This window comes from Poecilia reticulata, linkage group LG2 (genome assembly GCF_000633615.1).
Source record: "Poecilia reticulata strain Guanapo linkage group LG2, Guppy_female_1.0+MT, whole genome shotgun sequence".
Classification (NCBI taxonomy): domain Eukaryota; kingdom Metazoa; phylum Chordata; class Actinopteri; order Cyprinodontiformes; family Poeciliidae; genus Poecilia; species Poecilia reticulata.
Genome location: NC_024332.1, coordinates 31,947,149 through 31,972,486, shown reverse-complemented (window position 1 = coordinate 31,972,486; position 25,338 = coordinate 31,947,149). Strand labels below are relative to the sequence as shown.

Below are 25,338 nucleotides of genomic sequence, written 5' to 3'. Positions count from 1 at the left end.
CAGACAAGTGGCTTGGTAAAAGCTTTAATCATAGCAACACTCACCAAACAAAAACAAGTACAAATGTACACGGCAGTGCTCTCCTGAATCCACTGTAATGGAAACTAAAACTTAAATATAGAAACATTTAACATTTACTGAAATACACCTGATCCGTCTTACACATCCCGTATTATTTAGATCATACATTTCCTTAATAAATCCAATAATATTATTGCTCTGGGAATCACTAATAATTTATAGGATTATTTATCATCACTGATCACAACTCTTTGCATTAAATGCATAAAAGTTGTCGAATTAAAGAAGCCAAAAATAGTCTAAAATAAAAAGAATGATATAACAAAAATAATCATTAAAATCCAAAGGTTTATGAAGGCTGGCGAAGACCATAGAAACATGTTTCAAAAGAAAACCGCTTCTTCGCTCATACCCACAGGATGAAGACTTCTAGAGAAAAATGAAAACGAGGTTAGCCCCTCCTAAAAAAAAAAAAAAAAAAAAAGTATTGAGCATGCATCATGAAAATGGACAATAAAATATTGTCTGGCGGTGGATTTTACTTACGGTGAAAAAAAATAAAAAAATTGCTGTAGAAATTACAGCACAGCTACAGTCCAGTCTCTTTTGCCATCTGAGTAACCTCCTCACCCTGCTGGATGGAGAGAAGAGGGAGTTTATGTTAAACGGAAGGTTGCTTAAAGTCACGGGGTCAAATAAAACAACATATTTACTATATGTAGAAGTCATAAAATATGAAAAATAAGTGGAAACCCTCCAGTAAATTTGAAATGGAAAAAAAAAAATGGACAGAAGGATTACAGTTTATCAAACTCTCTTCCTGCAGTTTTCGAAAGAAAACCAGAATCAGGAATTTATCATGAGTGCAGAGACACTTCAATGATCAGCTACAGTCATCTCTATGGCAACTTGTAAACGTATTCACATCCCCCTGAATGTCACAACATTTGAACCATAAGCTTTGTACAACAAGAAATTGATATTTTCCACCCCGTCTTCCTCGCAGAGCTGCTTAAATTGAGGCCGATTGGATGGAGAACATTTTAGTTTAATTTTATCAACGAATCTTTTTCCGCATGTTTTACTGGCTACCTTTTACATGTCTTATGGATTTATTTCAAATGCATATTTTTTGCCACTTTTCTACCAAGATCAATTTTATGGGAGTGCACATCAACAAACAGCTGTTTCACGACAAACTCTTGAGCTGCTCTTGGCAACTCCTCTATTTATGTGACTAATGAAGAAAGTAGTTTTGGAATAAAAGGGGGGTAAATACAAATGCTCAACACACTTTTCAGATCTTTATTTTTAATATATATATTTTTACATACAAAGACTAATTTTCATTTCACTTCGTAGTTAAATCAACTTTGTGTTGGTTTATTATAAAATAATAATAATAAAACAATTTTAAGTTTGAAATCCCTCAAGTTTGTGGTGGAACGGTGACAAAATATAAAGTTAAAGGGATGTGAATAGTTTTGAAAGGTACTACATTTCAACCCTCTGCTACAGAACCAACCTTGAGTTCAGATAAACCCTTTGACTGGATGACTGATGAGGGACTTGTAATTGGAGAAACAGGCGGCGACACCTTGGAGGGAGGTGATTTTGGGCCGTGGGACAGAGACTTGCTTCTTTTCACAGCAGAGGACACAGCCTGGGCGAAGCGGGACGGCGTCGAAGGAGCAAACGGTCTAGGAGCTGCAAAGCTCCTAAATTTTTCCAAGCTTAACCTAGCACCCAGCTCTCTTGACGGCAGACTGCTTTGCCTCGTCACTCGCATAGAGGCCACATTCTTGTCATCCTGCTTCGGACTAAGCTGAACTCCAGCGGCCTCTGCAGTCTCCTCTTGACACTGTACAGGAGATAAAGGAAGAGCAAGAGGCGGTGGTGGAGGAGGGGGAGGTGGAGACGGCAGGCCTGCTCCATCTGGACTCCCTTGAGTTTCCTTGAGGCCAGAGGCAGGAGTGGCATCGAGACTTTTCTCAGCAGCTGAAGTTACATAAAATCCAGGTGTTTTTTTGTGCTGTGCCAAGCGGAAAGAAGCAGGCTTGGGTTTAGTTGCGGGTGGAATTTTCGCGTCCTTGACCTCCGTCGGTGAACCTGCTTGGGAAGCTTCATTAGCAGAGGAGATCTTGTCTGTGATCTGGACAGTCACGGGTGGTGAGGGGGGAGGAGGAGGTTCAGGTGCAGGTACAGTGTGTTGCAGTGTAGTAGTACTAAAAGTAGTAGTGGTATTAATTGTGCTAGACAGTGAGTCATCCCTGGGTAAGTTAGAGTTTAGTTCAGTTTTCTCTCTTAAAACTACAGCCTGTCCCTGGTCCTCTTTCAAACCAGGAGAAACGGAATCAAGTTCTTCTCCTGGGGATTCTCGAGGCGCTTCCAGTGTCAGTGCAACTTCAAAGTATCTGTGTCTCTCAAGAGATTTTTGAGGCACGATCGTGTAGGTCGTCATCCCGACTTTAGGGATGTAATCTCTCGTCAGCTCATTCGAAGGCTTCGGCTTTAGCTCAGGGTCTGCTGCATGCATAAACGATGCTTTCTTTGGGGCTGGCACGCTCGGCTTTTTTTCGTCGCACGGAGAGGTTGATAAAGTGTGGAGCGATGCGCCTTCGGAGGGCTCAGAGGGTTCCAGCTCTTCTGTTGAAGTGGACATATCTTTTTTCTCTGCTGGCAATAAGGTGACTGGAGCAGTCGATAAAGAGACTTTGTCCACATGTTGCTGCGGAGGCCCAGAGAGTCCCGTGGAATCCGTTTGCACTGGAGCATCTTTTCCAGTGGGACACAGCGTGCTGGTGGTCACTGAACTCGCCGACCCATTGGGCAGCTCTCGAGGGGGTTCTGGATTTGCGTCAGTGGACGCCTGAACTTCTGCATCCTTTTTTACAGAAGGAAGTAGGCCGCTCTCATTGCCGTCAGCTTTTGGCTCTTTGCAGACGGACTGTGGGTGAACATTTTCAACTTGAACTGCAACGTTATCTGCAGGAGAAAAAAAATTGAACATCTATTATGTAAAATGAAATGTATCTTTCACAGCTGAAGCAAAATTTCACACTGAAAGAAATATGGGATTTAAGTGTGTACTCATGGACAAAAAAAATCTTATGTTAAAAAATGTTTTAAAAAAAAAAAAAAAAAAAAAAACTTCTCATTGCGTTTCCTATACTGCTTGTGTGGGCAACATATGAGCCCGAGTAGGTTAGCAGTCAGTTGCTGAAAGAAATGGACCTTTGTAGCTATAATAGCCAAACTACCACTGAAAAAGTCAGTAAAAAAACCCCAAAAATGTCTAAATTAGTCAAAAGATAAAAGTAAAAATGCATCAGGCACATTCATTGAAAAAGGAATCATTAAGAGTACCAAGAACTTCGCCACAGTAAATGTGTTTTATATACAAACAGTTTTACCTCTGCTAAATAATTGTACTTAAAAGTTGGATTCTCTGAAGGTTACAATGATGCTACGGCAAAAAAAATAAATAATAATTTTATAGCTTAACATCTTTATCCGATTCCCATTAAACGTGTCCAGCACTCTAAAAGAAAAAGATCAATGCTGTTTGAGAAAGTGCTTACCAGTGGTAGTGGGTTCAAATGAGTTTGTGTCATTACTTTTAACAGCCTGAGCTGCAGAATCATTTACAGTGCTGTCCACTCGTCTGGAAAAAAAACCCCAAAACGTTAAAATAAGGAAAAAAAAAAAAAAAAACTGTTGTAAATCATAATGATGAAAACATAGAACAGCCTTATGTAGTGTCGCTAGAGTTCGTACTTGCCATCTGAGGATAGATCAAGACACTGATCTTCCCCACCCGCCTCCACTGTACTCCCACTCTCAGCATCTGGACACGGTGAGAGGAGCGAGGATTCAGGGGACGCGGTGAGGATGCCATTCTCTCCCTGGGTTTTGGGAGCGGCGGAAGAGCTTGCAGATCCAGTAGCCTCCTCCTGCTCTCTGATCTCCTGCAGCGTGGAAGAAACTGCAGTTGCTGTAAAAAAAAGTTAGAAAAAAAAATAAGTCATTGTTATTTGAAATTCTCATCCAGTCGTGTGTAGGTCATTTTAATAGCTGAAAACTAAAAAGGAGAACAGGTAAAGTTTCAACTTAAGCAAAAACAAGTAAAGCAGACAAAAATAAAACGACTGAAAAACAGAGTTGTTGAAAATTAATAATTTTCCTTCCACAGGACATGCATTAAAAGTTACACTTTTAAAAAATTTGATGAAAAACAAAGCACATCAGGATGTCATTACTCCTAGCAAATTTATCTCTTATCCAATTCAAGAATAAAAACGCATATGCACACAAACACGAGAAGAAAATTAAAAACCTGTCTGTCCTTCATTAAATACCCCCTGTATAAAATATTTTCAGCTTTTGATTTCTGTGCATGCAGGACGGGTGGCGTTTCCTCTGACTGGACAATGGGGCACACACAATCACAGGAAAGTATGTTTAGAACCAGGTAACTTTATATTATCCAAAAGGGAAAAACATAAGAACTTGTATAACACAAAACCAGAAAACAAGATAAGTTTCTCTATTTGCAAAAGGGAAAAAAAAAAAAAAAAGTCTACAAAACTAAAATTTTGCCCAGTTGGATTATTAATTACCCCAAGTCTCTCAGTATAGAACCAGGAACATATTGTTTTCCAACATCTGCACCACAAAGTAACAACCACTAGGAGGAGCAAGAGTCAAAGAAGTCAAAAGTCAGACGGTCATATTAAAAGTTCCAACAGAAATTCCAATCAAATGTATTTAAAGATTATATTATAAATGTACTATTACAAAAATGAAAAAATCTCAAAATGGGCAAATAAGAGTCAAACCTTGTGCGTGTTCCTCTTCTGACAAAGTTTTTTCGACGTTAGGACTTGAAGATGTTGGAGGTGCAGGAGCCTTGCGTTTGGTCCTCCTCAGTGAAGATTCTGCCGAGGACCAGCGACTTACAGGGCTCCTCTGTATGAAAACCAAATTTAACTATTGTATCCAAGTCTTCAGAATTCTAAGAGCGTCACATCATCGATCTCACTCACATGAATCCCATCAAGACGGGTGCTGGGTTCAGAGTTGATTCTCTGGCGCGTGGCGAAGTCTGAGTGACCGCTCTGAGACGTGAGGATCGGCGGTTGGGGCGCCCGTCTCTTCTTTGGCACGTCGGAGAACATTGAAGAGTCGATGGGGGTTGAATTTGAGCAAGGTAAGGCCATGCTGAGCGGTCGGGGCTTGCTGACAAGCACAGGAGAAGCTGGGGCACTGACAGTCGTTGGCTTTAAAGAGTAAACATCCAATCAGAATGTGATAAGAGGCCTGTTTCCAAACACAGTGAACATTGACCATTGGCAAACTAAAGCAAAAAAAAAAAAAACACCCCTTTTACCTAAAAAATATGCTTCAAGAGAGTTAAAGGTTGAATCATTACTGAAAAGACACTTTAGTGCACATAGATAACAGTTTTGCTTCACAACAGTCACCTGGTCCGATTTCTTTTTGCTTTTTCTAAATTTGCTGAAGAGGCCTTTGTTTTCTTTTTCTTTCTGAATTTTATCTTTGCCTGGAGTTACCAGTCCTAAAAACCAAAGAAACAAATCAGAATTAGTGTTCAAACTGTAATACGATTGATCTTTTAAAGACATAATGCAGTTTTCAATTACTAAATACCTGCAGGAACTGGTGAGCTTAGGCACACAGGAGAAACAACTTGTCCTGCAAACAGACAAACTTAAAGATCAACTGCATAAAAAACACTTCCAATTATACTCAACAGAAAAAGAAACCGTAGGTACAGCATGGAGTAAATATGATGAGCAGCAAATTCTTAAATGCAAAATTTGCGACATGATTTGAATAAAAGAAAACTTACCTTGTGTGTCTTTTGCGTAAACTTCCCTTATTGCGTAATCATTAAGAGACCCGGACAAGTCTAAGGGGGCTGATGATGCGACGTCCATCAGCAGAACTGTGGTCTCCGTGTCAAATTCACATTTCTCACATATCGCTGGCAACAGTTCACGTAGGGGAACTCGAGGATTTACTCTTAACACTGTCTTTTGTGTCTTTTTGTAGTTTATCACCATCCGAACAGTAGCCTGGAGAACAAACACTGAGTCACTAATTGGACAACTGAGGACAATTGGGTCACTTATGCCAAAAAGGTTTGAAAAAAAAAATTCTGTTTTTAATGTTATTATATATGACATCTGAATTGGCTATCAGCAGATGGAAGCTTTACAAAAATAAAGATCAGTCACTGAATTTCAAAAGAGGATCGTTAAATTTATTAGTTTTGATAACTTGCCTCTGGCATCTGTGGACCAGTCTTCTTATTTTTATCCTCTCCCTTCGGTTTCAATATAATCTTTTCTGCATCCAAGGTTCCTATAAGGGCATTGGGCTTGAGTTTGATGCTGTTCCTGTTGGCAGTGACCAGTTCTAAAGTGTGGCTTGATGGATTTAGGTGATACTTTGCACACAGTGTGACCAACAGATCCATCAGGGGTTTGCTGAAAGACAGGAAGAAAAGGAAATTAAAAGTAAGCTTACATAATTAAGCTTATTAAAGGACTGCTCCTTTAAATAGTGGTCTTGGAGTCCTTGATGAAACTCAACTCTGGGATTTTCATAACTGAACCTCAGGTGAGTCATTTGGCATGTTCTTAAAAAAAAAAAAAAAAACATGGCTTGTAAAACTGCATTACATGTCATTCACTTTGTCAACAAATCTTTGCAATCCCGTTTCAGTGTCTCAACTCTTCACAGTGGTACAGATTATGACAGCTTGAATTGTACAACAATCAAAGCAAAGAACCTTCGGAAGCACAGTAAGGTTTGACCACATTGGAGCTGTAATGAAATCTGTTAAGCTCCAAATGAGTTCCACCAAAACAAATCAGTCCCATCAAAACAGAATGTAAACATGCTAATCTTAACCTAGCATTTCAGCAAATTGCTCCACTATAAACATGTCGGCAGGAGGAAGACATGAGTTTATTTAAGGTTCAAACTGTATGCATTAAGTCCTATTACCTTGGAAACAAATTATAAACCTTAGCATAATTTAGGTTGTGTGCTTTCAAAACATGGCATTTAATTTCTTAAGAGCTAATCTCATGTCAGAGCAATCAATGTTATTGATGCTAAGTTAGCATCTGCATAATTGAACGCTAAAAGAAAATGGTTTTAAGAATTTAGGCTACAATTCTGTTGTGTGTCACTACTTCAAAACTTTTAAAGTTCGTCTTAAAACCCATTTATTTTACTTGGCTTTCAACACCAGCGGGATCTAGTTTTAAATTGTATGTTTTCGTTTTTAAACTGTAAGAGTTTTGTTTGTTTTTTAGTTCTTTTTTTATTGTTGCGTTTTCCTGTACAGCACTTTGTATCAGCTGTAGTTGTTTTAAAGTGCTTTATAAATAAAGTTGGATTGGATATAAGCAGGTAAAATCTGAAGTAGGTAAGAGAGATTTTCTTTAAAAGCAGTTTGCTTTTGTTAAATTTCAAACACTTAAAATGGCATTGAGCCTTAAAAAGCCACCTTAGAATGAGACAAGCACAAAGATACATCCAACAAGATACATCCAGCTGAATATTGCGCACTAATAAAAATAAAAAAACAGACTGCGTAATGCATAAAATGTAATACATTTGTGGAAAGAAAAAAAATATATATAATTTTCCTACAAAACAATTGATTATAGAATAGGATGATATTTGAAGTCTCCTATACTCAATGCCAAACAATAAAATAGTTACTGAATATTTGTTTATCCATTTTGGTTTCACAAAATCCAAGGTAAAATCCATAAATTGCAAATACAGCAGCAACTCTACAGTAACCGGAAACACATTTCAAGTCTCTGCTTGAAAACGAAAAAGAAAACCCATCATAAAATCGAATCAAATTTGTCTTGACGACCTGGTTTGCCGATAGCTACACATAGTAAACAAAAAGTTTACGTTTTTTTTCTGATGCAAGACGGACTGGAGTTTGGCAAACAAAACAAAACAAAAAAATCTATAAAGAAATCGCTCAAACGCGTTTAGCTGCAACTTATTTCGGCTGCTGTTTGAGCAATCTGAACAAAACTGAAAGGGATGAAAATGAGATACATTTAGTCTAATCAAACAAGAACAATCTTAATTCATTCTTGAGAGTCCAAGGTGCATAGGATCCCTCTGTGACCGTTTGTGTGGTGTGCCTCGAGCGAATGACAGATGGTGATATCTTGAGTAAACTCTCTTGATGAGCCGTGAGATAAAGAAAGACACACAGACCTTGCTCTGAAACTGAGGTATGCAGACATGTTGATCTGATTAGGTGGCACAGTTCTACATTAACCTTTTTATTGGGTCGTGACAACACAGCTACCAGTAAAAATACAGTAAGGGAATAAGTTTCGTCAATGCTTGTGATGGAGCAAAATGAGCGAAAAAGAAGAAAAAGAATGCAATTAATACTGGCCGAGTATCCATGTTAACTGGGACCACAGCATTCAGGGACTCCACCCATCTGACTCAGTCTGATAGAAGCAGGACGTCATGTGATGACTTAATCCGTCATCAGTCTCATGATGTCGGGCTTAAATGTTGGATGTTCAGTGTGAGAAAGAAATCTACTCCAACTGTTTTTAATAAACCAGCTTTTACAGAAGTTGTACAAGTTAATCTGCATGCACCTTACCTTCCTTCAACTTGGGTGTTCTTTTCTACTCCACCAGGCAAAACCACAATAAGAGAGAGCTCTTTATCCATCAGGTTCTCCTTCTGGTCCATGGTTAAACGAGGGCCTCCTGGGTGCCACTGGGAGAAACCTGAGCAATCCGCCGTCTTCAGTCCTGGTGGGGACGGGGCTTTGGTTTTGGTCGACACCCTGCAGTTAGATAAGAAGATGTCTCAGATTTGCATCTGCATTTGTTTGCGCTTTCAAACACTGCATTTCTTTATGCAAACAAATTAAAGTGTTTTTTGATTGTGGCTCTGCATAAAACAAACTATAGAAATGAAATCACTAAAAACGTGGCCTCCCAGACAACAACAGCAACTTTTTCTTCCAGAGGCTTTACAAAGAACTGAGGCTGTAGCATTTAAGAGTCCACTTTGTACACAAGTCACAAGACAACTAAGAGGACAGATTTGCTCACTGAGCCTGAAGAACAGGCTGAGAATGGAAAGACATGTGAGAGATACTGATATTTAAAAAAAAAAAAAAAAAAGGAAGATTAAACCCTAAATGTGACTCACTGTGGAATATTCATGTAGAGGGGTGAATGCGTTTTGTAAATATAGTTGGGTTTTCAAGTGCTTGTCAAAGCTTTGCATTTCTGAAAACAAAATCAATAAAGGTGCAGGCAGCAGTAGTTATGCATATTTACCGACTACTCCAACATGAAAAACAGCATGTTACAAAAAATAAAAATGTGTAACCCGGTCAGTAAACCCAGGCAAAAGAAACACTGAAAACATTTGTGTCATTTCTTTTAGTCGGCCTATGCACAGATAGAGTTTTTTTTTTTTTTTTTTAAACAGACTCAGCACTCCAGAGGAGCAGCTTTTAACATCTCACACAGGGACACAACTCATTCAAAAAGAGGAATCCAAGCAATGCAAGGTCAAAAGCACCACTTGATCATGTCTACTGGTGAAATATTAGTATCGCTGTAGGGGTTGACGGCCGTGAAACTCACCCCCAATGCAACTTTTTTTTTTTTTTTTGCTGATTAACTGTCCAAATAGGTTATTTAGGGCTCCATCTTTATGTTTGTGCAAATTTTGACATGTCTGTGCAATTATTTTAGCCTAAAACTATCTCACTGCTGCAGTCTTTGGTCAAATGGTTCTTAGGCCGTTGAATTTTCCTATTTGTTGTAGTGGAACGGCTTGTTACAACTTTGTCATTTCGGGTATAAAAGCACAGCACTCCCTCCCCCCCCCCCTTCTCCCTGTGGCCAGACAGGTGTTGGACTAGCAAACTTCGTCGTGGCGATTGGTGAGCATTGATCGATAGCATACTCAGCTTTACAAAAGTGTGAGCATTGTAGCCAGAAAAGATTCCAACGACACAGGAAAAAGAATTACTGGATTTACCCCCACTACGCTCTACAATGCCTTCTGATGAGAAATTTGCACACGTTTCCTCCAGAGTATCACAAAATACCATAACCTGGAAAGACTTTCGCTGAGCAACACCTCTGATTCATGGTACCTGGATTATGCAAAAAAAAGAAAAAAACAACAAAAAAAAGTGTGCATAAAATATCTTACAAAAATTTTTTTGAAGGGTGGAGGGCGATTATTAGAGTCTAGAGCATGTTCATTTTTGTGCAGTACTTATGCAAAAATCTAAATGATTTTATATAATATTACATTTCATAAAAACTTGCATCAAAATATGCAAGCATATTTTTATCCAAACAGTAGTTGTACCAAAGCATATAAAAAGGTTAAACCTTTTGTTTTTCTACCGTTGGGTCTTCCAGGGTTGATGAGAGTTTGGCGTTAGTGGAGGAGGGTTTTTTTTCCACATTTTGTGATTTTGGTAAGACTTGTTGATTTTTGAGCCAAAACTAACAGCAAACCAATTAAATTGAACTCGTACCCAGCAAACTTAAATAATAAATGGGTATACAAGTCATAGTAGATGAAAAACAGACAAAAAGGAGTAAATGCCTAGAAGTAAAAAGTGAGTTGCCTTTAATAAGATCATTCTGAATTGTAATTATTTCTAAAGCCTTAAAATATCCCAAGTTTGTTTATGAACTTTTATGTCAAGCTAGCCATGTAGTAAATCTGCAAAACTCAAAGGACAGAATAAAACACATGACTTTATAAAGAACAATTATTTAATTTAAACATGAAAACAAAGAATATTAAAGAGGAGACAACACCTCTTTAACATAATTCATTATTTCACTACAATTTCAAATGGGGAATTTATTTACTGAAAGGTTTAAGTGAAACCTAAAACCTGCTTTTGCATGGCTGTTTTTCAAACTGTTGCCTGAATTTTTATATTAAGTAAAATGTGATCAACATGGCACCACCTAGCAAAGCTTTAACATTGAAATTTCATTGAGATAGAAATATTTGTAGCATAAATTGATTTTCCAGGTTTTATATTTATTCATATGTTAAGGACCTTGGGTTAAAACCCGAAGTGGAAATGAAGTGCAAACAAATAAGGCAAATATTAACAGAGTAGGTTTAATAGGTTTCCTGAAATGGTGCATTTAGATTATAAAACAAATGCATAATAATATTTATCACAGACGTATTGATTCATCAGGGTTAGTTGTAATCACCATCCAATGTAAACAATTTGGTGATTTAGATGAACAGTATCGGAATATAAACCGGGCTTAGTTTTGATACCATACAGATGCTGGAAACATAAGCGAGAAAGAATGAATGTGTAAGACGTTCTGGCGCAGGCCCGACAATGAGCTCACAAAGTTTGGATTCGAGAGAATTAGGACTCATGGAGGAATCTGAAAAGAATGAGGTCAGTGATCAATGCGAGTCAGAGATATAATCCAGCTGAACAGGGCTGAGAATTATTGCGGTGATCACATTAATCTTCAAGTAAAACCTAAACCTAGAGGGTCTGCATGATTTTATATATTGATGCCGTAAGTGTGGCAAACAGTTTACGTTAAACCTCAGGGCAACAATGCATTTGCCCGTAAATGCCTCATATGGAAGCATTTAACAAATTAGTATGGACTAACATACAGCTGTCGCACCTCCGGCTCATCCCAGCTTATACAGCTCTGTCAACATGGAAGTGTTTTTAAAACAGAGATACCTCGGGCAGGTGACAAACACCGAGGGCGGCGTGTGTTTTCCATCCAGGCCTGTGCTGATGTGTTGCTGAATGGGAGGAGACGTGTTGCGGCTCGACTGTGCTGATGCTTCGTTTACAGGTAGAGTTCTGGGAGCTTCAATAATCACAAGCAAGCCCATTGAAAGTCACAGAGCATAGCTGACAGACACGATCCTACATCGGCAGTAAATAACAGCCTGATCGTCACCATGCCGCCTCTTGCACTTTGTCATAGGACACGATTATGAAAACGTTTTTTTGCCCACGCAAGAGGAAAAAATTTAGCTTTGCATAAAACACATGTTTAATCCTCCTTTCCATTGATGCCATTTTAAATAATGTATTTAAATAGAAAAAGATCAAATAGATCAATCAATAAGTTGGTTTTTGTTTTTTTTTTTTATAGGAAGGTCTGGAGAGACTTAATAAAAAGGAAGTGAGGGTTCCAAGTTGGGACTCCAGCAGAACCACACATGGTTTTTATTGCGTTTGTCTCCTGGAGGGCAATAATAAAAATTGCAACCATCTCATCAGTTAAAAAGCATCATTAAAAATGATCTTAGCATTGCTCCTCATACATTCTTTATATTTACACTATTTTTGCAGTCCTATTCTACTTTACAGCAAAGATTTTTTTTTCCATATACTCCATATATTCCTGCACCAAACAATGACATTGAATGTTACAATGTCAAGTACAGCCACAGGTCATTCCACTCACATTTTTAAACATCATAACTCAGAATGTACCCTTAATTTATTAGCATTACTTGCAAAGAGCAAAAGTGATGACACTGCCCAGAGGGACAGCATGCTGATAGTCTAAAAATAAAACTTTCTGAAAGATAAATACGTTCTGCTTCAGGAAACTGAATTCTGTGAAATGCAGGTACAAGATGATCCGAGATTTGAATGCATGGGGTGAAAAAAGAAGCCTGCAACATATGTATGCACAGATATTAGAAGAAAAAGATAAAAACAAATCTGAAAGCAAACAATAAAGGTCAGTCAGTTTTTCTTATTAGAAAAAAATGTCCAGATGAGTTTACTTTTGTAAAATACTTCTTTGATTAGGTGGGAAAAATAAAATGACAAGCAGAGGCAGCAGATGAGAAAGGTGGAAAAACCAAAAATAAAACTGAAAATCACCAAAAAAGTCCAACAGAATAAAAGTCAGTCCCTTCTTACCATCTAGAATTACTTCCACAAGAAAAAGAAACATTCAGCATTTTTATGAACTTTATTTTTATTAAATACCAACATACAAAGCAATCCAGAGGGAAACTACAAAAAAATAAATAAAAAAGCTGGTGAGAAATATTACTCCTCCTTCAAGTTGCAGAAAAGAACATGAAGGATTACCAAACGTGCCTCCTGTGGTATGTTAACAGCTGCTGGGTGATGTGATGGCCCCTTGGGAATGGTGGGTTCATGTGCAAGACATAAACATTTTTATTTTTTTTTTGCTTTTTTTTATAGAAGTCTTTCCTCTTCAATCGCACCGTCAGGCAACACCCTGATTATTTTAAGAAACTAAACCCACACCTCAATGCTCCACTGACCAAAACACAACTCCAGCAGCTGTAGCATAGCCATACAATCAAATATACAGGCTTAAACATGCCACAGTGCACCAGGCCCAACACACCCTGGCTTTCAAGTCACAACACATGCATTGAAACTTCCCTGAATGAAAGAAAACTTGGCCAGAAATCGTTTGCTTCACACTTCCACAGCACATAACCCAGCAAACAAAACACTGAGGAGGAGCAGAAATGTTTGAGAGCAAGTGACAGACCTGCTTTTCCAGTGAAGCTGCCAGCATTTCATTTACCGCTCTTACCTTTCTACGCACGCTGGTTCCCACTCACATACTTCCCCTTTCAGCTATGTTGTCCCAGGAGAAGTCAAACAGACTGATCTCTGCCAGTACAGCCTTAAAAGGCCCACCTTATTGCCACGCCCTAATCTGTGACATCAGAAATCTGTCTCCCTCTGCCTAAAATTCCACCAGCCCTCTAGCTGCAATTCAAAAAAAAAAGCTGAATTGGCAGCGCTCTCTCTCTCTCTCTCTCTCTCCCCCTCTTTGGTCCTGAGCAGAGAGGTAAGCAGCTTTACCGCCCCTTTGCAGACATGAACCTGAGGGTCCAGACACACAGGTAGCAGACACACAGAGGAGCATGGGCTCACAGGACTTTGGATCTGCTGAATGGTCAAATATATTTACTTTTTTTTTCTTTTTTGCTGAGCAGTGAAGCAATTTCAGAGTCTACAGACTAAAAGAAAGTTAAGTAGGGACTCCTGATAGTGATTTTGTTTTCTCACAGGGTCTCATTAATTTAAATCAGGTTGTACGCCTGAGTTTTATTTTCCTTATGGAAAAAAAAAAACACAAAAAAAACAATGCCAACAGTTTAAAACCACACCTTACTTCTGAAGAACTGACTCACTTCCAAACCACGTTAAAGGAGCGTTGGTTGTGCAAAACCACAATGATAGTGAGTCAAGGCGAACAAAGAACAYGCATTTCCCAACTGTGATGATTGACTATGTCTGAACATGATGGAGGATCATTAAAAGTTGTCTCTCTCACTTATTAAATGCACACAGGTAAATGAAAGCATAACCTACAAATGCCCACTTTATTAGGTACACTTTGTGAAATGCTGTACCCACTTTTGCCATGAGAAATGCCTTTATGGCATATGTTCAACAAAGATTTTGGTCCACAATGGCATTATACCACAATGTGGTTACTGCATATTTGTACACTGYATACCCATGATGCAAATCTTCCGTGTCCCCAAAACTCAGCACAGCTCTGCTGGTTTGACTTTGGAGTACGGTGAGCTTATTATGTTTAAGGAACCAGCTTTGAGGTACACCATGTCACACAATATATTCCTGCTTGTTGTAGCCATCTGAAGTTGGATAAAGTTTGGTCATAAAGAAACASAAATGGTCCACAACGATACACAGGCAGGCTGTGGCTGCATTCTTAAAGTACCACATCCAAAGCCTTAACCACCTAACAACAGGATGAAAACATGCTTTCTTGTTGTTTCTAAAACATTCTGACTCTTAATGCTAAAAGTGAGACACAATCTAATATTGTCTAATTTTGGTGAGCCTATTTAAACTGCAGCCACAATTTCTTGTTATGAAGTGTGACYTCAGCAAGTGAACCCCATGTGCTTCAAGGTTTGATGTTTGATGCCAGTAACTGGATAGCTTTTCTCTTTCATGCCATTCTTTGTAAAGCCAAGAAATCCTCCCAAATATATGAGCAGATTGTTTTATGTGCCACTTTGACACTCAGCTTGAACTTAACTGGTTGACTTCACCACATCTATGCCTAAATGCGCTAATGCCCTGCCATGCGATTGCTGATTTGTTGAATGACATTACATGCAATTTAACAAGAATACCTAATATAGTGGTTGGTGGGAGTAGCACAACATTCTACAAGGAGTTGTAAAGGTGCAAATCGGATTTCTAGTGGCAAAAGATAAAAGGAAATGGCCCTTGMTGCCTACAACTGTTTGCTTATGATCCTATGCTTTTCAATTGTTTGACAGTAAGATCTAATGAGCATCCTAAGTGTTATGAAAACTGTATAAGAAATATTATCTCCACCCTGATGAGCTTATTTATAATTGTATGCCTTGGGAAGTAAAGGGCATTTCTTTACATGCAGTCATAAAGAAAGTAAAATTTTCAAAAAGTCAAAAGTCTGTAGCCAAAAAGATGGTCTAAATTGTGGTTTGCATATAAAAGTTCAAGAGTCCAACTGAAAAAAAAATAACCCAGTTTACTTGGGATTAATWTAATGGGTTTTTTTCTGACACTTTTAAAGTCTAACTGAACTTGCCTAGAAGTATCGTAGTGATAGATAAAAATTACACAAATGTTTCCTTTGAAATAAATTTAACAATGGCTTCTGTAAATTAAAAAAACTCTACAGATATGAACTAAAAAACACTCCATTTTATCAGTATGTCATTGTTTAGAATAGAACTGTGATTTTGCTCAAACTTACTTACTCATCTAAACCACTGCMTGTTACTCACTCTAGATTGGTCAGCTCAGGACKCACGTCTTGGATGCAAATACTTCCAAAATCCTGATCCTTCCATATTAAATGAAGTCTTCCCTCTGCAGGAGGTATTTCAATCACTGAAGGAAGTTTAGCTCCAGAGTCCTGGTACTACTGCTGAGAAGGCTCCATCGGTTTCAGTCTTGCATCTGGCTCTACCAGATTTGGTCACATGACCACAGGGAGATGTTAGAGATACATGTGTTTAAAACTTCAGAACGTATGCCACTGAAMATCAGTACACATCCAACCTGGTTGATCATATGCTTAGGTTAGTCATTCTTTTGAAAGCTATCATGCTAATATTTTGTACATCACTTCACTTAAAACAAGCTTAGTTTTCTTCTTATTCAACTTAGTATTTGAGACAAACACTTCCCTGTAGCCAGGAAGTGCTGTGGGATGTTGTAGGGTAAGACTAATAAGAAGATGCAACAGATCTTTTTTGCAAAGCTATATTCAACTTCCAAGACATCTTGTCCAAWTCCATTCAGTGTATTTATCACACCTTTGCCCAAAATAGTCCACCAGAAAGTTACTAATTAGAGGATTTTCATGTTTTCATCTTTCTCAAAACATTGCATCTGTTTCCTGTATCTACAATTTGTACTCCTGTCCCAGATACAGCTGACCAATACAATCACTGATTGTTCCTGCATGGTTTGCAGCAACAGGTTTGAAAGACTTACTCTGTGAGAATTACTACAATATTTCTATCAATATTAAATTATAAAATGTACTTTGTTACACTTTACAATCAAAAATCTTTTCTACAACCCTTAACTTTATTCCTGTAAGCCTTTTACTGTAATCAATGTTTAAACAGTAACGTTTCTGTTGATGTACACTTYCCGCAAGGAGTCRTACTCTAAATGTGCTGAATGCCTAATTCACTGTAATAATGGTTACTTTCTGCTTGAAACTTTACACTATCTGGTACAAAAGCAATAAATAAGTTTTTCCATTGTGAAATCAGGGCAGTTCTTTATCAGTAGTTTTACGCTTTCACTGAAGAATGTGCAACCCATTCTGCAAACACCACCACTAAATACTGTCAAATGATAAGGGGGTAGGTGGTGAGCGGAGATGTGAGCAAGCTGGAGCTGCAAAGCTTCAGAAAATGAARTCTTTTTTWWWAMWTTTTTTATAAAACTGAAAATCCAAGTCACGGTTACAGTCCAGGTATGTWATAAAGCACAACAACACAAGTGCTACATAGGTGTACTGTAAAATAATGACAGATCTCTGTAGTGCAGATTAAAGTGCTTGTAGTTTCACTGTGGCTATGCATTATGAYAGAACCTCTTAAAGTTTCTATCCAGAAAACAAATTCAGTCAAATCCAAAGTAATAAGATTCTGCAGGAAGACAAATGAGTGGGAACAATGGAAGCTGTCCATGAAGAATTGAGTAACATCACAAAGTTGGTAGCTTTCTAAAAATAGATGTTTGTTTTTGCAGTTTCTCGAAAATGTGGCAACAAAATGTCATAATGCGCTCTGCAAACCTTTCACCTCAGGAGAACTGGAACATTCTGAAGAACCAAATAACTAAAAATATCAACTTCTGCTACGTGAAAATAAATGACACATGTAGCAGTCAGGAAGAAAAAAAAAACTCTGTAAGGGGACAACTGCTTTCACAACACCAAATTTACTTTTTATCGTGAAGACAGTTGCATTTTCACATAAACCAGAAAGTAGAAAAGCTTAAAGCTTATCAAAACCTATAGTCTGGCCCAAAACTTTGATGGGTGCAACTCTACTCACTGCTTTTTCCAAYACTATATGWTGCTGAACTGACATAAATTCTCATACATTTTCTCTGAAATCCCACCTTTTCAAACAACTTTTAGAGCTGTAGCCTTCCATAACCTGTTCTCTTTGATAGGTTTTCTCACAAATCTAAGCGTGTTTGATAAAAGTTGAGCTTCCCTTGCTGTTGCACTATCAGTCAAATACCATTACATTATTTCATTTAGGAGGAAAGGAGCTCAAGAAAACACTGTTTTTGCATGATCAGCTAATCAGCAACCAAAATCACACTCCTCAYAGGTCTCTGATGAGAGCCAACACCCTCCTGGAAGGCTTTGGGAGTTGGGAGGCCCACGCTAGACCTCCAGCCAATTTGATAAAAGAACTAAACAAATATTTCCTCCCACAAAMGTCTTGGCATGCTCACACTTTGCAGGTATTTGGCAGCCACCTCCTAAACCATCCCACTCCCTCCCCYTTACYTAACACATTAAAAGCCCTTCACTGCTTTCTTTTCGTCAAGCAACTACATTCAAACCTTCACACAACTAAGTCAGCTGTTATTATCCTTAGTCATCCTTGAGCTGAATGTAAATAAAGTTATGTCTGCACCTTGTGTTTCACTGCATAAAGCAAACTGCTAGTGTCAAGCRGTGAAGAATAGGGCTTCCAGAGGAAAGACAAAACACAGTGCCAGAGCCACAGCTGTTAATCTGGTAAGAGGTCACTCACAGTAAACACAAGCATTTTAGAGGGTCTGGAAAGGCCTTCAGTTCATGAGCAGTGAGGGATGGGAGGAGATTTGTTAGAAAAAAAGAGCTCAGGGACCTTATGAGAACTTCCCACCTCCTAAGTGTATCGTTTATACTTTAGGCACAACATTTTTTTTTTCTTCCCCAGAGCAGTTTCTCGCGTAAGCCTGGAAAAACTCAACGTCTCAGGGTGTCCCCTTACATCATTATGTGGAGTACTCATTTCAGCTGTCATTATGTCCACTTGTCATAATCTGGCCCAGCTTCATTTAACATCAATCCTGCACACTTTAGCATAGCACTGAAAGATCAAAAGAGCTAAAAGTCAACAGGGAGGGAAAAAGATTTTTTACTTAGATTTAAAATCATTCATTTTAGTTTCCAAATCTCCTTTGAGACACTGAACTGGGGTCTGCTATGGTACATTACCCTGTCCTTATCTCCACGCAGCTCAAATATTTTCCCTCTAAACATTGCACCATATCAAAGCAATGGACGTACAAAGGGAGCGGGGGGTGGGGGGTTGGGGGGAGTACTCAGAGTGAACACAATGCATGTTTTTGTCAGTTGGCGCCCATTTTTGCACAAATCTCAAGCGAATGCACTTAGATGCAGTTGGTTGGGTGATCAGGAGGTCCTTTCAAGTTACACTACACGGAAATGATAAGGTGCAGTAATTCACTCTGGTCTCTGATGATTTAGCCAAGTCCGTGCATTTCAAAGTGCGACAAATATTTAGATGAAACGATTTAGTTGAGATGAAGACAGCCATCTTCTGCAGCCATAATTATAACCATGAAATCCACGTCCCTTCATCTGAAACAATGCAGCATTGTCTACAAAACAGCATCTATCATTGGCACAAAAGCATAGGCTCAATGTTTTGCTCATCACACGAACTGAACTTTCTGCAGTGGACAGGCACAGTGGGTTTTTTAACTAGAACAGACATATTTATTTTTAAAAAACTAAACGTGAAGAGAAAACTAAGTGCTGAAATGATACACTGTGCTAGCAACCCAAAAACTTAACGTCATTACAAGCATACAATCTAAAGTGAGGCACAAGACAAATATCCTTATATGTCCACTTAATGTCTTCTACAATCATAATAAAGAGAGTGACATGTTTATAGCCAGAAAAGCATTACCTCAGAGGCCAGGCGCACTGGAAAATACAGCTGGACACACAGATTGTGTGGATCTTGAATACAAAGTAGCTCTCCTCCTTTTACTTACTAATGTTTGCTGTCAGAGCCAGACTCCTCACTGAAACCGTGGCCCGGCTGCCTGTTAGTGTCATGCTGTGGTTCGCCGGTTTGCTACGCTCTTGTTGGGAAATGATAAGGTTCACTCTATCTGTGCTTTAGCAGCGTGATAATATGAAAACTGCAAGCCAGACAAGTGGCCACATGGAGACCACTTCCCAAACACAYGCACAGTGACAGTGCCATCTAGAGAACCACATCACAGAGTACACACATTTTACACATTATGCCTTTCCTGTTATGTACATAGATTCAAATAGAYGGTTGTGACAGGGATTTCTCYGGCTSCCGCAAATCTATTTTGACAACCAGAAAAAATGTCAAGAYTTTTTCCATGMCCTGCAAAAGTATTCACACCCCTTGAACTTTCTCACATTTCAACAAACTGCAAGTTATTTTATTTGGATTGTATCTAGCAGATCMACACAAAGGARCAAATAATTGAGAAGGAGGAAAAAAGTATATTGTTTTTTTAATTTTTTTTACAAATAGAAATATAAAATATTACAAATATATTTTTAGGAAAGCTTCTATGGAATGGTTTCATTTTCCATATTACAAAGGGACCGCTTGGTCAACAATAATTGTTGTCAAATATTTCATATGTAATGAACATGCATTTCTCATGATAGTGTAAAATTTAGCCAGTTGGACAGTTTCACAGCAACAGACGCTCACACCAGGCACAAATGACATTGTCCAAAATTCCAGAGATGAGAACAATAGGAAGCAAAGAAAACAGACCAATATTSCAACTGATATTACCATCGCAATAGTTACCAATTTTATCGCTAGTGCAGGATTTTCAAATATCTTGCTGCCCTGGTTACGATCCCTAGTTCTTAYWATCTGATGTCCTGCCTTACAGTCACCTCCTTTTCATCACACCAGAATCAAAAGAATAGTTCATTGTATGTTGTCTGCACAGACTGATGAAACACTGGGAGTAAGTTATTCAGCCATTAATTCAGCTTGGATACATTTTGCATTCAAAAATGMAAGGCATTGGCTGGTAAGGACTGGAGTGGGATACCCTGGATGTAGAACAAAGCTTATGCATGTGTTAGAATGGCCCAGTCAAAGTCCAGACATAAATAAAATTGAGACATAGAAATTGTTGTTCACATAACTCTGTATGCAACGGAGCTTGAGCCATTTTGCAAAAAATAAGAATAAAATCCGTCCCCATTGTTGGAAAGCTGGTAAATATAAACCACAAAAACGTACACATAAMAGATGTCACTTGCACCAAAATTTGATTTCTAAAAGCACAGAATCGGTGGGYTGGATATAAATCCACAAAACACTTCAGATTTTGCGTAGTAAATACAAATTAAAACACCACCTTTGTCTATTGCAATTTTTGACAAAATAGCACGTAAAATCCAAACAAAATAAATGACAATTTTGTCATTGTAATATGACAAAATGTAGATATGCACTAAACAAAACAGGAATGCAAGTCAGGCCTGGCAAGCCTCTCACTGCTAATATCTCATCTAATCTGGACAAACATTGATAATGAAGGTCAAGCAAATTGAGGCAATTTGCCCCATTGCTGCATGAAAAGTTTGAATATTATTGGAGATATGCAAAATTTGTCATTGTGAGCACACAAAGGACTCATTCATGTGAGGTCACTGTGAGTGTTAGTCAGGCTAAGAGTGGGAAGCATCCAACTGTTATGGCCTGGAAAAGTGCACAACAGAAAAAACGTGGGGCCATGTCTTCCAGTCTATTTAACTGGTGCACAAACCTGAATCTGAGCAACAAATCTGTTGCTGCAGCCAACAGAAACACCAAGCAGTAGAGATAAGTAAATTWAAAAAAATGCTTTATCATAAGAACCATGCTTAATGAAATTATGTACTGTTAAAAGAGGTTGCCTTCTGGTGTTAACGGTTAATGTGTTGTTAATGAGCCCAGAGTAGCAAAAAAGGCCAGCCATTATTCAACATTTATTGAGAGTTGGCTTCTGAGAAAGCATCGATGAGATAAAACTTTCCAGCATTCAAAGACTCACTCGTTAAACTCTGTTGGAAATGTACGGCTGATTTTTCCCCTTTATTTCATCTAGTGGGTGGATATTTTTCAATGACACTCTTTATCTTGGTTTCTGAGCCCACTGGTTGTGAGTGGGCAATCACTATCAAATTATGCGTGATTCTAAATGAAGACGGCCTTGTTGTCTCTGGGGACAACCACAATGTAAAAAGAAAAAGAAAAAAAATGTGATACGCCTTAGTCTCGTCTGCGTCTTGTGATTTTTGCGTCTTAACTCTGGCGTTTCAACTGCGCTTGCCCAAATTCTTTAAATAACTCATTTCATACCGTCAAGTCTTGCCATATTATTCATCTGTTAACTCATGTGAGCAGCTGTGCCCTGGGACTGCCTGCATGTCAGGAAACAGCTGTGGGGATTCACAATACCTTAACCAGTTCCACATTCTGCCCTTAAGGAGAGCCAGCCATGTGAGATCATGCTTTTAGGTGTGTCCAATTACCAGGGCCAGCGCAGAGCTGTGCACTGTCAGAGGACTGAACCAATATGCTTCTCTTTGGCAACAAAGAATGTTATTGTAAAAGTGTCATGCAAGCACAGTATTTTTCTTGACATTAAAAAGATAGTTCCCAAAAAAACACTTCAACCACACCACTTTGCAATCCTGCTAGCACTGCCTGTGGGTAAATAATGCTTGCAYGAGTGCCAACAAACATTTCTGCATTAAATCAGTCAGCCAACTGATTCTGGCAGGGTCAGTATTTGGACAACAAATGAAGCATAGCTTCGGGGGTCACAGAAAATGTTCCCGTACGGCTGCGCTTGAAAAGGAGAGAAGCAGCAGGTTAGTCTCCCCAAATAAAAGGAAAAGAAAAATGGAGAACATATGTCTTGAACTATCTCCACCACACCCCAGCTGAGGATGGAAAAGTGGTTAACCCACCAAAAAATTGACTTACAAACTACTTTATAAAATATGAACATTGCAGTACCATGCAGAAGCATGTACACTCCCTGAACCTTTTCACACTTTGTAACAGTAAAGTTAAAAACTTTAATGAGATTCGGGAGTAATTTGGAGACTAGCAACCTAATTCATAATTGAAGTGGATGAAAACAAGTTATACAAATAGAAGCTTGCTTCCATTCAGCAACCTTTATACTGACAGATCTGACCTCAGATCTTATACAATTATGAATAGAGTCAATTTATTGTCAGTATGTTGTTTGAAGGCTCAGAGGTTTTTTAATGAACAAGTCGCTGAGTCGCTCTCAGCAGCTGACCGAATCACTCCTCAGCTAGGACTCCTTGGCAGAAATTTTAGAGTAAGATCGTAGCTCTTTGAGAATGTTTTGTGCATACCGGCACTGGTATTTATGGAAGAGTGGCAAGAAAAAAACCTTCTTAAAAGAAACACATGATATTTCATTTGTAGTTTGCCACAATTATTAAAGGTTTCCAAGGAAAATGCCTTGAAAATGTTCAGTTTTGGTCAGAAGGGACCAAAGCTGAACAATTTTGGCTACATTTAAAACACATTATGTGGTGGAATATTAACATTGCAACTATCTCTGAAGACACCACCCCCAAAGCAAGACATGGTGGTGGCAGCATCTTGCTGTGAGAATGCTCCTCTGCAGCAAGCTCACAATCAATACTCGGCAGAGTTAATGGGAAGATGGATACAATTACACAGGGTCATTTCTGTCAAAAATCCTGTTAGAAGCTGCATGTGACCCGAGACTAAGCTGGAAGTTGACCCTCCATTCACACGAAGAGCCTGAATATACAAGCTGATGGCTTTAAATGGCATAAATGGCATAAAATCCAAATGGCATACACTGAAGATCGTAGCTATACCTTGAAATAAAATAAGAAAAGTGTCATTCTTTGCAAGTCAAAATAAGAGGGGAATTTTTTTCATGCAAACTTTTTTTTTTTCACAAATGCAAAATTGTAGAAATAAGCCAGGGTTGGAAAGTGTGAGCTGTTGTTCTTGACTGTCACCTTAAATTTCATCTGAAAATCTCAGCCAATTGGCAACAAATTGCTAAAACAGTGAAAAGAAACGTCGAAAGGGCTCTGGAAACTCACTTTCCACTTTTTAATGATTCCAACCACAGTAATAGAAGCAGCTGACATCACCTCTGACTCTATATGGACCAAAACTGATGGGAAATTCCATCAAGTCACACCAAGCACTTCACCAGCACCATTTTTTTTTTTCTTGGAAGGCGGGAGGGGGATGTGTTTATGATACAATATCCTCTGTAACCCCAGTGGATGCGTGACTTCCACAACAATCATCACGCACAGCACAGTGACAGAGGCTGTATGTTTAGCCTCCAAAATAGTTCCCATGACCTCTGCATGTGGTCAGGGAGTATTTCTCAGAAGAAGAAGAAGAAGAAGAAGAAAAAAATAATAATAACAACACTGTAAGCAGGAAATGAGGAGGGTTCAGAGGCTGAAACGTCTGAAGCAACCCTGACTCGTCTGAAATGTACTGAGTTTAAGGAATGCAAGTTAAAAATTCGGTAAATTGGGTGACAAAAGTGGTATTGTGCTCATGCGTCAAACAGCTGGGAATACAGCTGGTTGTGTGCACAGGTGAAAGTTTCGAATGTTATTTGTGCACAAGAACGAGGTGAAATTCTCCAAATACATAAAGATGTTCTAAGCTTAACAAGAATGACATTTCTTGTAATAAATATACTGCTTTAATTATTGTGATCGTTTTTTTAGACAGCACCCCCTCTCAATGACTGTTTTTGCTGTTCTTACCTCAAGGAAGTGCTCCGCGGATGGGGCTGGGATCCACGATCATCCATGACTAAACTCATCGGCCTTGCGAAATCCTGGGGACATTTCAAACACAAACAGAAAGCGCAGTTCATCTTTAGTGAGAGCCGACATACCAAAAGCACTCTTCGCTGGTGTTTTCATGCGACACCAATACCAAAAGGTGGGCGAATCCCCCGCATGAGGTCACCAGCTTGAGTCTTGTTAACTGTTTCTGCAATGCAAAGAAACAAATTGTTTCTGATCGTGACTTACCATGAATTCAGGTGGTTTTCAAAGCAGATGTCAACTTCCATTAGTCCTTTAGGAGGAGGAAGTCAGTACTCCTAAAAACAGATTTTGGGTGAAAACATAATGTCGCTCCTTAATTAGGGCTTCTTGAAAAGCGGACGCTATGCCCCTTCGTTCATTTAAGCTCCTTAGTTGTGCGTTATTTCTCTCCTGACACTTTAGCCAACAGGACTGAGCCAACTTTCATCTGGAGCTACATCACAGGCACAGAGCTGTAAAAGCGGGGCGGTTCTCGGTTCGTCACACTTCCCAAAAGGGCTTTTACTTTGTGTTCAGTTTTATAGCTTAAGTTTAAATATAAATAGAAACAACTCGGTATACACTTCGGATTTAGTACCACAAAGTCAATTCGTCAACATTAACATAACCTGTAGCTTGTGAAAACATACCAGCGTGGCTGTTTATAATTCATTTTCTGAATTTATTGTCTAAAGCGACACCATGTGGCGCTTTGTGGAGCCCACTTTTCGTGTGAAAAATTGTAGTTATTGTATTACTATTTTTATACAATGTAAAAAATAAAAAA

At 38.7% G+C, this 25,338-nt stretch overlaps 1 protein-coding gene across 6 annotated transcripts; it reads right to left on the bottom strand.

Moving 5' to 3' along the window:
* Positions 1-8: 8 nt before the first annotated feature.
* Positions 9-25,020, bottom strand: cobll1b (cordon-bleu WH2 repeat protein-like 1b). Of its 6 annotated transcripts, none has more exons than XM_008404033.2 (14): positions 24,777-25,020; positions 24,504-24,577; positions 8,711-8,899; positions 6,329-6,533; positions 5,894-6,119; positions 5,692-5,736; positions 5,505-5,599; positions 5,067-5,300; positions 4,860-4,989; positions 3,799-4,015; positions 3,603-3,685; positions 1,547-3,006; positions 568-652; positions 9-482 (listed from the first exon to the last, which is right to left on the bottom strand). In XM_008404033.2, the coding sequence occupies exons 1-13, from the start codon at positions 24,777-24,779 to the stop codon at positions 611-613; spliced, it is 3,003 nt and encodes a 1,000-aa protein (XP_008402255.1). In that variant the 5' UTR covers positions 24,780-25,020; the 3' UTR covers positions 9-482; positions 568-610. The 6 variants fall into 6 exon arrangements, with proteins under 6 accessions (XP_008402255.1, XP_008402253.1, XP_017159206.1 ...); XM_008404031.2 differs by having other exon boundaries at positions 568-655; positions 24,777-25,019; XM_017303717.1 differs by lacking the exon at positions 24,777-25,020 and having other exon boundaries at positions 568-655; positions 24,504-24,631.
* Between the last annotated feature and the right edge of the window lie 318 nt (positions 25,021-25,338).

Excerpts from the sequence above, each read along its gene's own strand:
- cobll1b (XM_017303717.1), bottom strand. The coding sequence starts at position 24,616 with ATGAACTGCGCTTTCTGTTTGTGTTTGAAATGTCCCCAGGATTTCGCA. Across the intron at positions 5,600-5,691 it reads AAGCTCACCAGTTCCTGCAG|GACTGGTAACTCCAGGCAAA; the intron begins GTATTTAGTAAT and ends TTTGGTTTTTAG. Across the intron at positions 3,686-3,798 it reads GATCTATCCTCAGATGGCAA|ACGAGTGGACAGCACTGTAA; the intron begins GTACGAACTCTA and ends TTTTTTTTCCAG.